The sequence below is a fragment of the Chelonoidis abingdonii genome, chromosome 6, assembly GCF_003597395.2.
Source record: "Chelonoidis abingdonii isolate Lonesome George chromosome 6, CheloAbing_2.0, whole genome shotgun sequence".
Classification (NCBI taxonomy): domain Eukaryota; kingdom Metazoa; phylum Chordata; order Testudines; family Testudinidae; genus Chelonoidis; species Chelonoidis abingdonii.
In genome coordinates this window covers 50560296-50573887 of record NC_133774.1, presented here as the reverse complement: position 1 = coordinate 50573887, position 13592 = coordinate 50560296, and the positions used below count along the sequence as shown (strand labels likewise).

Here is a 13592-nt window from a genome sequence, read left to right as displayed (position 1 = left end):
GAGTTTAGACTTGGCAAAGCAGAGGGGAGCCTACCAGGGAGCCAGTCACTGCTTCCTGATTCTCTGCCTTTCCCTGGTGCAGGTTAAATTGGCCTAATGACTGCTCTAAAACTGCATCAGCTGCAAGGAGATACTCAAGGGACTATGTCAGCTGAAAATAGCTGGCTGGCGTACAGTGCTCTCTAGGTACACTTCCCCTCCTCCCCGCCCCACCAATCACTGACATCCACTATGCCAGGCACTTTGAAGAGGGTGGTTTAGGAGCCAGATATGCCGGGTCTAAGACTGCTGGGGACTCCCCCATGCCAGGGGAATCCCAGCTAAGGGAATGCTGTCTCTGCACAACCTGATTGGCAAAAAAGAAGCAGAGCAGAGAGTCTGTTTCTGATTTAGGTCCTTAAATCCTTTGGAGCAAACTACTGAGTGGAATTGAGCTCCCATTGCCGAATTGCTTTTTTCCCCCCACAAAAAACAGTTTAATCAGACAAATACAGAAATTGACAAAATATTTTAATTCAACTGCATAAGAATTTGTAAACAACCACACACTGTGCACTTTTTTTGTCCTATAAACAATAAAGACAGTTGTCTTCTGTGGTACACACCTAAAAATCTAAAACGAAGTCTATGTGGATACCATATCATTGATACAACCTAGTGGAATACTCTGTAGAAAGTGAACTACTGTACTTAATGTGAACATTTACCCAGCTATAATTACATTTTTATTCAAGGTTTTCATGCAACACAGATTAAATTTTTTAAAATTTACATAAAATACATTTACAAAAGGATCAATCATCAGAGACTTCTATGAACATCAGTGAAATACATAAAGTATACTAAAATCTGACTAAAACCAGCAAATATTTTCACTGAGGTAAAGTTAAATAAGTTAACAAGCCTTTATCACTGATTGTGGGGCTAAAACACAGTCCAAATCTTCAGGCCTGGAACAATTTTCTATTAACAGCAGGCCATTACTCCTTGATATTTTGAAGGAGCTGCAATAAATGAGCCTCAATAACCTGTTGAACTAAAGTGGAGAAACAACCTAGTTAATTACTGTTCAATGATTTCCAAATCACCACTGTTGTTGTATTTTACTGCTAGATGCTGACTTCTTTATTTTGATTAGATGATTGTACAAGACAAACTAATGCACTATGGATCTGTATCACCTATGAAAATTAAAACATCATACAATGCAAAACACTGAATACACTAACAGAAGGCCAGTATGTTGAGTGAGCATGGGAGGAAATCCTGATCTGTAGCCTGGTTTGGAAATGTAGATGGGATAGGTTAAGGTAGGGTATGGGGGATTCTAAGCTAGAAGTGGAGAGCATGTGAGTACTAGGGGGTAAAATCATAGTCACTGTTGGAAACTTTGTAGTGATTTTCCTCAGTGTTCAGAATTTACACACTGAAGCCGCTATGGGTTCCACATCTGAGCCATCCATGAAGTTATCAATTCCAACATAAGCCCAGGGGCTTGCAGCAGTTACATGCCTGGGTAGGCTTATTTTTTATTCACTTCAGGGTTTAAAAAAACTAAAGATTTCACATGGTTCAGAAACCAGGTCACCACTGAAGGGGCCCCTTTTTGACTCTGTACAACCATGCAAGAAGAAATGCCCTCTACCCCCATGAAATGTTTGTGGTTTTAGATGAAAATACAAACAAATTTCAAATAGTTCAGAGGTAAGTCCAAGAATCCTGTGACTATTTAATGTACATGAGAGCAGATGCCTGGCCCAAGTGCTCAAAAAATTAACAACAATGTCCCCCTCTCAGAGAAAGCTGGACCCCAGGCTGTAAGGCTGCTGGGAGAGGGAGGGCAGCCTCAGCAGACAGGGCTCCTGTTTAACGCTGTCTTCCTATGGCCAAACTCTTCGGGGTGGAGGGGGTAGTAGTGTCACTGCCTGCCCTCTCCTAGAATAAATCCTCTCTCTGGTACAGTTGTCTCCACATAGACAAAGGAGTTTGTAAATTAGATACACTCCCAACTGTGCCTAAAAGACATGGCTCAAGAACAGTGACTCTCTTTCACTATTGACCTGGGCTCGTGAACTAGAGGTGAAAGACCTGTGACTAGTTCCTTGAACAATCCAGGTCTGTCCTCTAAATTACATATTGTAAGATGAACACAGCACGTGCTGCTAGAGCTAACATTTTAATAGATTTTGAAAGCACGAGTCAAGCAAATAGAACAATGTGAGTTTAGTCAATTAATATTTACATCATTAAGATGTTTAACTAGCCCATAATCAACTGAAAATAACAGCCCTAACAGATTTAGGGATCAAGAACTATTTTGGGACAGGGACTTTTATCTTCTTACATGTGTAAAGCACTGTTACTGTAACTACATAAACAAACCGCAATAAAAATAGCCAAACCTAAAGGGCTCTAAATCCTTACCGCTCCGATGCCCTAGAGCCACAGCCAAATCCATGGAATTATAGCCAGAATCTGTCTCAATAGTAGGATCAGCACCATTTTCTATGTAAAATAGAAGGAATAAAATCCCTAAATTATGCTGATAATTAGTACTTTATCATTATCAATAATAAAATTCTTTTAGGTTTGATTTCTTAATGTTATCTTTAATGTGCTCACCTAAGAGAATTTTTACACATTTCACATGGTTTCCATGTACTGCATATAGAAGAGGTGTCCCTCCATTCTGCAAAAGAAGAAAAAAGACTTACAGTCTTTAATAGCTGGAGTTCATGTATCTAGTTCAAAAACTGAACAGACTGTATCTGTAATTCCTTCCTGATAATAAGTAGTACCCATATGTGACTCCTTCAGATAACAGGAGTCATAATGTGCAACGAAAAAGTCACCAACTCTTCTCTAACTATGGTTTTCTGTGTCCCTCACCTTCTATGGATCTATTTTTAGGCCACAGTCCTGGAAGTGGGTTGTGTCTGCAGACCCCTGTCCCTGTGAGGAGTCCTAGTGAAGTGAAAGGAGCTTTGCATGGGAAAATCTGTCTCTGTGGGTCAGACTGCAGAACCTGAAGTTTGTAGACTCTTCAGGGCAGAAACTGGCCCAAACTGTTTGTGTTTCCATGAAGGCTGTTCTAAATTATAGCAATTGCCAACAACCCAAAAAAGCAGGAATTAGCAGATCAACTCCTACACAAGGGGTGATCACAAGGGCTGGTTATGCCAGTTCCATGCCCAGAGTCCACAGTGGCACAAATTAACCAATCCACACCTCAATTCTGGATCACTGTTTTTACTGCTATTGCTTAATACTGAGCACACTGTTGATGCAATATAAAGTGGCAACAGACATTTTCACTGCATTAATATGGAAAAATATTTAACTTGTACAAAATCTTCTGAAGCACTCATCACGTACATAAATTCCAGCCACTTTAGAAAACTGACTATAAATTCAAAATCTGAAAACTGAAACCTTTTCAAATGTGACTATTAACCTGAAATACATTCTCATCCCTCTTATTTATATTTTGTACTGCTGGAATCCTTATGGTGAAATGTAAATAATTCAACAGTAAGATTCATCACACCATAAAAATTGATTAACTTGACATTTATGTTAAAAAAAGGAAAATTAAGTAAGTGAATACTTTTTTAACTTAGACCCTTTCTCTCTTATGTTATCATACAGGCTTTTTTGCCCTTATGTTTCTGACAGTACAGTTTAATCAATGACATCTCCTTTGAAATGCAAAATTCATAAGAGTCAAAGGCCAGTTTCTGTCTTCTAAAAGCAACTGCATTTTAAGGATTACCTCAGATTTTGCCCTCGTCCCAGAGATATTTTTTTTCCTGGCTTCAGGGAGTAGCCCTCCCCTGTGCTAATATCATCATAGGTAATTCTCTGTAATTTTCTGCATAAGGAACTCTTCTATAGTAAGTACTGATATAGCAAAGTTCTTCTGTGGCAAGAAGACCTGGGTAGGGAACACCTCACTAGTTTGGAGAAAAACAAACATTTCACCTTCCCAGAAGGTCCATAGTAAGTCCTGGGGTGTGAGGACAAACACGCAAGGTCCCTGATTCACAGCCATCATGTGAGCCCAGGAACAATCTCATCTAGCCCTCCTATTTCGGCTGAGAAGACACTCCCCATCTATCCCACCAAGAGACTACAGTTGGTCACGGAGACCTGAAAAAACTCTCTTGGTCCTGTACAAAAAAGTCCTCCCAGGGACAATCAATTAGTACACCATGTCCTAGGGTTTCCAAGCTTACATTTCTGAAAACTTAATATGGGTTTCAAATCCATGTCTGTTCTAGAGTTAGGAGCAAATTTCTGACCAATGCACACTAAGATAATGTACACTCCAGTGACAGACTTACCCAGTCATACTCGTTTACATCAACTCCACAATCAAGCAGCATTTTGACAATATCTGTGTATCCCTTACTACAGGCCAATGAGAGTGCACTTTCTCGCCCTTTCCCCAAAATCTGAGCATCTGCACCCTGAAGGAAAAAAAAAAAAAAAAGGTGTTACCAGTCCTATTTAGAAACCTTACTGTCACAGGCTGGAGGGCCCTTTAATGCAAGCTGGGCTCAGACTTGCCCCGATCTAGCCCCGAAAGGGCAATTAGCGATCCCAGCTGGGTGCACCAGACTTGGAATGATTAGAGGTGCAGCTGGGGTCTGAGAGAGACTACAGAGGCAGCAGAACTCTACTACAGACAGAAACCCACAGGGATGGAGGGGGCGGGTAGTCCCAAAGACACTCATAGGGAGTAGAGTAGGCTCCTGTGGGGGTGGCCCTGAGATAGGATTTGTAAGTAGAAGACTTCAGTAGATGAATGGAGCAATAACTTTTTTCAGATTTGTTTGGATTTTCATTTGGACCTTTTAGTTACCCCAACGGGGATTTAAGCTTTATGTGACCTGGCTGGAGGGCTGAGCCACAGAAGATACTTGCAGGAACTGCTGGAGCTCAGGATATCAATGACATTATGCACTGACACAAGGCAGAGCTCCAAAGCAGAGTGTGCCCCCACCACATTTGCCTTTTACTTCCTCTTTGTGGGGCAATTAATGTTACTACTTTTGCAGATGCTACTACATCTCTAAACTTAGCAATATAAAATGAACTAAAGATTTTGAGAAGAACTGTATTTTCTCCTTACATTCTGAAGCAGAAACTCTACCACTGCTATCTGCCCATGCGCTGCAGCCCACATCAGAGGGGTAAAACCTTCTTCATCTTTATGGTTGATTACATTTTCTGTTTAAAAGAAAAATACAGTTCAATGATCATTTTTGCTGCTGTACTGCACGTGCTGTTAGAGTAAAGGTTGTGTCAACATTTCTGTTACGAACAGCTGCGTTTATAGTTCTACCATAAAGTCCACCCTGGCCTGACATTTTACATACAAAATCTAACCGTGACAGTGACAGAAATACACTTATCTATTCTGTATGGGGGGAGAGGGAAGGAAAACCTAGCTTCTGATGACTTTCACATTTATACAAATAAAGTTTTATTTTTATACTAAAATATTGCAGGTCATTTAGCCATAATGTTGGCTATGGATATTTTTGGAGATAGTATAGCAGATGCCCCCAAAATAAACAAACGTTCCATATTAATAGTTATTAGGCAATCTAAAATGTGTTTTTCCAAGATAATGAGCCATTCTAGTCTCTCAAATAAATAACATGTAAATCTAAGGTCTAGAATAAAGAATTGGCAATTTCATGTATTTGAATGGGGTTCTATGCAGAGGGTTAAGCGTGTTCCCAGAAATGAAGGGCGGTGGTAAGTGTGTTTTTGAAGCTGATTCATTGGCTGGATGAGTTAATTTGTTCCTGATGGATGCTTGTTTTTTCAGTGCTGCTAAGTATATTTACATTGTTGTAAGATAAATTAGGTGTCAGGGTACCCAAAGCTCTTCTAAGGGTAACTTTTTTTTTTTTAAAACCATTAGTCAAATCTAAATAAATATATGCTCAAATTTTTAAAAATGAATTTGCTTTCTATGGATTCCCAATCCTTTGACTCCTACAAAGGGGAGACAGTTTTACTTGCATGAATGCCAACAAAAAGCAAATTTCAAATTTGTATATTCAAGCATAACACCGCCTTAAGCCAACAAACAGATGTCAGATGGTAATGACTTCAATGACTGCCTACAATGGCCAGATTCGTACCAGAGAAGTTAATGTAAATGCTTGTATAGCCTGTTGAGACAGCCAGCAAGTCATCCATATTCACACTAATATAATTACTTAAAAAGGAGTGATGTACAGTACAGTGGATGCTATTTTGCAGTTTATTTTACAGAAAATAATATCCATTATAAAATTACGATAGTTTCACTGCAGGATATTGCATAACTCAGATTTGGAATGATAAGCAGTGAAGAGCTGGCTGAAACTACAATATAATGCTGTATAGGTTAACTGATAAAATTATGAATATAAATACATTCACTTTAGTGGGAATTTGTTTCAGACTATACATGCAGTAAAGAAGACTACAGTTAAATCATCTCATAACTAATTTGCAGATTTTTGCATCTCTCACTTTCACAGTTTATCTATATGCAGTCTGTAGGGTTTCTTCCCCCTGCTTCAGTGCAGAAAGGATTTACACGTCATTCCCATTAAGACTAATGTTACTTTGCACACCCGAACTGCAGTGATGGGAGACATGACATCTTTAAAAGTACAGACAGATATTAAAAAATTCATGTCCATCATGAGTTTATGGGGTTTGTGATAGATCTGTGGGGGATTTTCTATGCAGCTGATGCATGTTGGGGGATATAATCTCATGTAACAAGGTTAAAAATCCTCCAAAGAAAAGATGAGGTTTAAAGCCCCTCAGACTCTCACCTTGTTCAATACGTGTGGCCAAATAAAGCATTTCCCCTTGAGCAGCCAGCTGGTGAACTGACAGAGCTGCAAAAAGAGCACAAAGATGTATTATGTGCACATAAGGCATGGTCCTGCTCCACCTGAAGCCAATGACAAAAGGAAGTGCTCATACTGATGTCAGCTTAACTTCTGAATCAGGTTTGCAATCTTCTTAAAAGTGGTTCCATTTTTCCACCAACTCTCATATTAGAAGGGCAAAATATTTTCCACTGATGTTGAATTACAAACTTTATTATGTTCTCAATATCTCCATGAGATGGCTTCTTGCCACCGGGCTTGTAATTTAATGTCACTTTGCCATCAAGATTATATTGCCTTCAAGAACGTTTAAAGGAGAAAGATTAAAAATACTGAATCACTAATACACTGAGGACATGTTCTTTTCCATTTTGAAACTATTAACCAATGTTTCCTACAATGTTCTTTCCTTTCTGTTTAATTCTTAAGCTAATCTCAGGTTGCTTCACCAGCACTGAATTTTTATAGAGACCTGCTGCTGCTAATGGTCAGACAAAGGGAATATTCTTACTCGTTTTAAGACTAAAGAAAGCTGCAAGCACTTATCAAACTCTTTGTTGCATTAGAATATCCAAAATACTCTATGACGGGTCACAGGGTGTTCAGTATATGAATCTAGTTGACTGCTTGTTGAAGTCAATAGCATAACTCCCATTGAGCACAAGCATTGGATCAAGTCTTTTGTAAGCATACACAACATGACCTACTTTTCTATTGGAGAGGAAAATATTTCCTTTAACCTCCCTCTCCCCACCCCATCCCCCCAAAAACACTCGGGGATGGAATCAGTTATTACAGCAAAGTGCTTTAATAATCTAAGAGCAAACATTTAAGGCCTTGATCCTGCAACGTGCTCTGTACAGGCACAGGGGGTCTGCCGATGTCAAGTTCACTGTGGGTACAACCATTCTGTCTTGGGGAAAGACCATAGTTATACATATTAATCGATAACACTTCGTGTTGTTTGCCAGTAGTTATCCATTATATAAATATCCATTGTGCTATTCCTATTCACTGTTAGTTTGATTTCTCAGAAAGGATACACCTTTTATTCAGAAAAGGGCATTGTATGGTATACCTCTGTACTCACTAGCCCAGTAGGAAAGGGGTAATTTTATAACTGAACTTCTAAGTTTAAGAGGGATGTATGCTTAAGATTTCAAATTGTGGCCATTTGTAGGGTGAAAACTCTACTAGGTTATCAGTTTAAATAAAAAAAAAAATTAATTTTACAGCTTCCTCTGTCAGTGCATCTTCTGTCTCCTTGATTATAATCACTACAGAGCAGAGACTGTCTGAATATCTATTGTATGACATCCAGGACATTGTTGGCACTTACCCATTAATTAATAAGTTCTACTTGCTGTACCTACACTGATAACAGATTAATAGGGTTAAAAAAAAAATCAAGTACTTTCATTTAAAGACTACGAAGAATCAAAAAGGTCGTCTGTAAGGTCTTCAGCTCAAGACTTGGACACTTTTCCTGAAGATGTGCTTAGCTAAAGCATAACTCATTGGCTTCAATACAGAGTGAATGGATGAAATTCTATGACCTGTGTTATGCAGGTCAGGCTAGATGATCTAATGGTCTCTTCTGGCATTATTCTATGAAAGGTCCCAATGAAAAAGTCAAACATCTGACAAGCAGTTATTAACTTACAATTGACAACATTTACTATACCACAGGATACTTACAATTTACAAGGAGAGGTGTTGTAGAGACCTCATTTCCCCTATGTTTGTTAGTTAAAGTAGTTGACTGTTTTATGGGCGAAAAATGTTTAGTTGTTGATGGGGTGTAGACATGTCTTACTTGAATTCCAGGAGAAGGGGAAGTATGGATGTTGCATTCAGCTAAATTCAACAGGGAAAAGATAACTGATTTTAGTGACTGTAAGAATGCTAAAAGGAAAGTTACAGATTCTAAATCAAACTAGGATACGTTAATGTTATGCAGTATTTAAAACCTGTATTAAATAAGAGTGATGGAAGGTATTTCTTTCCACTATTAATTACATGTACAGAATAATAAAGTGAAAGGGCCAAATTCATCCCTAAATCAGTGATGCTCTAGGGATGAATATGGCCTACAATCATCCAAAGACCATAATAAAAATTTTCTACTAGGTGTCTGCATGAACTATATTTCCTTATTGGTACAGTTTCACCATTTCTTTAGCAAAACTACAACTGCATTGTGAATGATGTCTTATGACTATTGATCTAATAGAAATGGAGACCTCCCAAATTAACTGATGATTAGCTGTTACAGTGTGGGGAAGCTGGAGTCCTAAAGGTCACTCTATGCCATGTTTTATCTGCACGTTGCATGGGATTATTTTCCTAGCTTTCCATTAGATGAGCATAGAAACAGTAATTTAAAATGATCTATTATATACATTGTCCTTTGGATTCTAATTCTCAGGAGTGGCTATATTACTTCTGAGAACTTAGACTAGAAGCCACAGAATTAAAAAAACAAAACCAAACACTTTAAATGTAGGAAGTCAATAAGTAGGATTAAGCTGCATTACTGGCTGAATTGATTTGGCATTAGTGTGCAGTAGTAATAAAATGATGGAGGTTAATTAACATGCCCAGTAACTCTGGAGTCATACTGTAAAGAACTTCTGAGTGCAAATTCACGAAGAGAACTGATTAAAAAAGTGTGAGACCCTGGTGCAAATGTAGTTCCAGCAAAATTACATTTTACTTGTAGGTCAAATAGCTGCAGCTATGGTTACGAAGTTAAATGTCCTAACCTGGTGGCTGAACTGCAGCCAAATACAAGGGGGGGGGGGGAATGGAAACCCGTAACGAGCCAAAGCTTATATTCATTATGGCAAATTGATTAGATTCAACACCATGACAAGATTGATTACTGATTGTTTGATATAGTACAGAAATGTGAAAATTAAGTTTAAAAGTGCAGATATTTAAGAAGTAACAGACATAACCTTAGTTCTGAAAGCTGTTCTGTGTGAGCAGCCCAATGCCCGCACAGAGCCCCCCTCAACTTGAATGGGACTGCACATACAGGTGTTAGGGTCTGCCCACATGGAACAGCTCACAGAACTGGACCCAGAATCACTAACCGCTTTCAAAAATAGGTGAAAATGACTCAACAAGGCAATTATTGCAATGATCACAGGTCCAGCAGCATCATACTGATAAAACAAGAATAAAAGAGGCCACTGTCAGCGACAAAATAACTTAAAAGTTTGTATCAATATTAGGGAAAAGATAAAACTCTCCAAACTTCCCCCAAAAGTGTATTAAAGCTAACAACTGATCCTGCAATTCTTTCAGTGGAGCACTGTGTGGGTACAAGAGTCTACCTGTGTGCAACACATTGCAGGGTTAGGGACTAAGCCATCAAAAGATGATTATATTCTCAATGTGGCAGTAATTTAATTTTTCCAAAAATATAGACATCTGCCTCAGTGTAGACTCATGGTCTAAGTACATTTATGACTTTTCTTCAGTCCTGTTGCTTTATTTTTTTTTTTTAAAAAGCCTGAAAGATATGTATACGTATGTACTCTCAGGAGGGAAATGAGCTTTGAATTAAACCATTTTTGAACTGGATGTGTAACAGAAATGTTAGGGAATACATTATAGAAAATTGCTAATGATTAAAACATCAATAGGCTAGGCAAGATAGTTTCACAAGTCAGCTTGCATGCTTTGCAATGGAACTTGCCTCCTGCACCTAAAATTTTCTACAGACTTTAATGGGAGTTTTGGGTGCATAAGGAATACAGGAATGGGCACTACTTATATCTTCCTATGCAATCTTTTGCTAATAGAAGACAGTGACATAATCATCCTGAACTTTGTTTTTTAGTTTTAAAACCACTCTAGAATGTTAGGAAACTATATGAATTGATCTATAATCTTAAGGATAAGAAGCAAAGAAAAATATTGAAAAGTGAAAGGGAGGGGGAGATAGTCCACACACAACTTGTACCATAAAGTTCAACCTTTAAATAAGACAGATGCCACTTCAAGGTCAGAGTTGACCTGGTCTTGAATATTTTTACTATCTTCTTCATTCAATGACTTCACAAACCGAGAACAGACATTCATATCAAATCTATTAGGCAAAATGAATTTCATTCCCATGGCGACACTCTGAACTGGGCCTTCTTCGGTGGTGGAGTCAAGCTGATGCTCTACTTTAATGTCCGGCATGTGAGACAGACTATAGCTGCTGGTGCACTCTTCCACAATTATCTGTGCCCCAACATCTAGATTTGCTGAAGACGCCATAATTTCAATCTCAGTTATGTAAAATGTTGCTTCATGGTTTCCAGTTGGTAGTGGTTTACTATCATAATTTCCAACCAGTCAAGCAGTCTTTGAAGAGATCTGGACTTCAGAACAATCTACAATTGAACATAAATATTCTTAAGGTTTGAATACAATGTCACAACTTCATAATGCAATAAAAATACATTATTACTTCTTCCTTTAAAATAGCTGCAATTATGTTACTATGGATATAAACTTCAGGCCAAATCACCAAATCGGTATTAGATTTTATTTATTTTTTATTCAAACAAAATTCTAAATAAGGATTGTATCTAAATAAGGATTTCAGGATTTGACCTTTTAATTATTAAGGTTACAGCCAGCTCAATGAAAATAAATAAGACATAACATTGTCGATAACAAGGAATTTTGCCTCTTTGACTATCATTTAGCTGTCCCTAGCTATTGCATGGAAAATGTGGTTTGAGGAAGCACTGAAAACGTGTTGTCTGAAACTCTGATTTATGACTATGTGCCTGCCTAAAACACTCACCCTTTTAGTGAATACTTGAGAAGAAAGGATTATGGTAGGTGCATTTTATAACTCATTGAGGTAGGTGGTTCACTCTGTCCCATGTGGACATAAGTGTGACTCACTAGAGAAAAAGAATCAAGACTGAGCAGTAATGAGGTAGGAATCCTAGAATCAGTCACATCTCAGAAGGAGACTTAACCTGAACTCTGTTGTTAATTTCTATATTAAAGATACCTGAGGGGGGGAAGACAGGGACTTGGTCTTTTTGACTCTATACAGTGCATAAAGCATCTCCTCATAGGGCCGTATCTTGTAGGCTTCATTAAGAGCTTTGCCTCAGTAAGAACTGTAGGATTTGGGCCAAAGGTTACATGCAGAAGGAAATATTTTTTCTTTGAACAGTAAAGAAAATTGTTAGGAAAAAAGTACCGTTTCAGTATCCGGTTTTATTTTTTTCCCCTCTCTCCCTCCCATAGCATGACTGTGTGTCTCAGAAAGAAAACTAATCCTGAGTGTAGCCTGCTGGTTTATAGTGAAACTGCAACACAATTATTAGGCCTGATTCTGATCCATTTATGGTTGTTTTACACTATTGTAACTCAACTGACTTACAAAAATGTAAATAAAAAAATATTGTTTTCGGATATCAGGACTAGACACAATGTTGTTAAACAAAGCCTTTGGATTTCAATACGCATGATAATTCATCGACCCATGCAAGTTAGGTGACCACATCTCACAGGATTGAATCCTACATCAAAGCCTACATTGCCATAGACAGGATCCAGTTAGTAAGTTAGCAAGAAACAGTTGTTGTCCTTTATCGTACTGTATGTCACCTAGCAAAATCAAGATCTTAACAGAGTTACTATGAGTTAGGTGAAACAACCGGCCATTCATTTCACTGTACCGAGGAAAACCTTTTCCAGCTAATTTGCTCTAAAAGAAATGTGTGTGAACTGCAACATATTCGGAGCTAATTCAAATCTCTATCTTGAAGACAAAATCCAGGCTATTATTAAACCAGAACAGAGTTCAGGACCCCAGTCGTCTCCTCCTTTTTTCAAAATAATTAAATAAATAAAAATGATAAACTCCAAGTGCCGGATCCTATAGGGAAGAAGAATGGTTTATGGGTTAGGGCATTCCCAGTTCTGCGTAATCTTGGGGAAGTCACTCATGTAAGTATTCCTGTGCCTGTGTAAAATAAAGATAGTTCTCTAACCTGCAGGCATATCACAAGGCCTAATTTGTTAATGTTTATGAGCTACTCAAAAACTGTCATGATCACTACTAAAAATGTTTATATGTCAATTAGATTGTGCAGAAGTACACGTTTAGTTCCTCCAAATTCAGAGTCTTCTTTAACTCAGTTTTTCAGAGGGAACAAAGATGAGGTAGGAAGGAAATGGAAGAAAACATGATGGAAAAAGATTGCAAATGTAAGTACAGGGACCCTAAAATAGCAAGAATTTTTAATAGTTGTAAGTTTGTTTTATTAGTATTTAGAATAAATAAAAAGCACCCACCCCAGATTGAACCATTATTTAAAATTATAAAAAACAAAACTCAATTAAGTCAGCTCATCCTTTGTCCCAGGCAACTAAATACTAACACCCCCACTGGACAGAACTTTAGTTACTAACTCTCTTCACAGGTCAAATGAAACAAGCATTGAAAGATCGTAAATCCAAGCTATTTCAGACGGGGGCAGAAAGGCAGTCCAGAGTGCTGGGGTCCTTGTTATTAGACTAAGGTGGAGCTGGCATCGGTGCTTCCAATGATTACATCTGCAGCAGTGTATTATGGAGGTAGGCTAGATTTTGGTTATTTATGATTATATATATATATATATATATATATATATATATATATATATATATATATATATATAT

General features: G+C 38.0%; 1 protein-coding gene across 5 annotated transcripts in view; it reads right to left on the bottom strand.

Annotated features, from left to right (window-relative positions):
- Window positions 1-468: 468 nt before the first annotated feature.
- Window positions 469-13592, bottom strand: part of ANKRA2 (ankyrin repeat family A member 2) — a 13785-nt gene continuing 661 nt past the window's right edge. For 3 of the 5 annotated variants that reach the window (XM_032771652.2, XM_075067026.1, XM_032771653.2), the window contains exons 2-9: window positions 10892-11296; window positions 8604-8762; window positions 6846-6911; window positions 5135-5232; window positions 4344-4469; window positions 2623-2689; window positions 2425-2505; window positions 469-1036 (exon numbers count right to left, since the gene is read on the bottom strand). In XM_032771652.2, coding sequence (XP_032627543.1) covers window positions 981-1036; window positions 2425-2505; window positions 2623-2689; window positions 4344-4469; window positions 5135-5232; window positions 6846-6911; window positions 8604-8762; window positions 10892-11180 — 942 coding nt within the window. In that variant the 5' untranslated portion in view covers window positions 11181-11296 and the 3' untranslated portion in view covers window positions 469-980. The remainder of the gene's footprint in view (window positions 1037-2424; window positions 2506-2622; window positions 2690-4343; window positions 4470-5134; window positions 5233-6845; window positions 6912-8603; window positions 8763-10891; window positions 11297-13592) is intronic. The other 2 variants (XM_075067028.1, XM_075067027.1) reach the window with 2 other exon arrangements.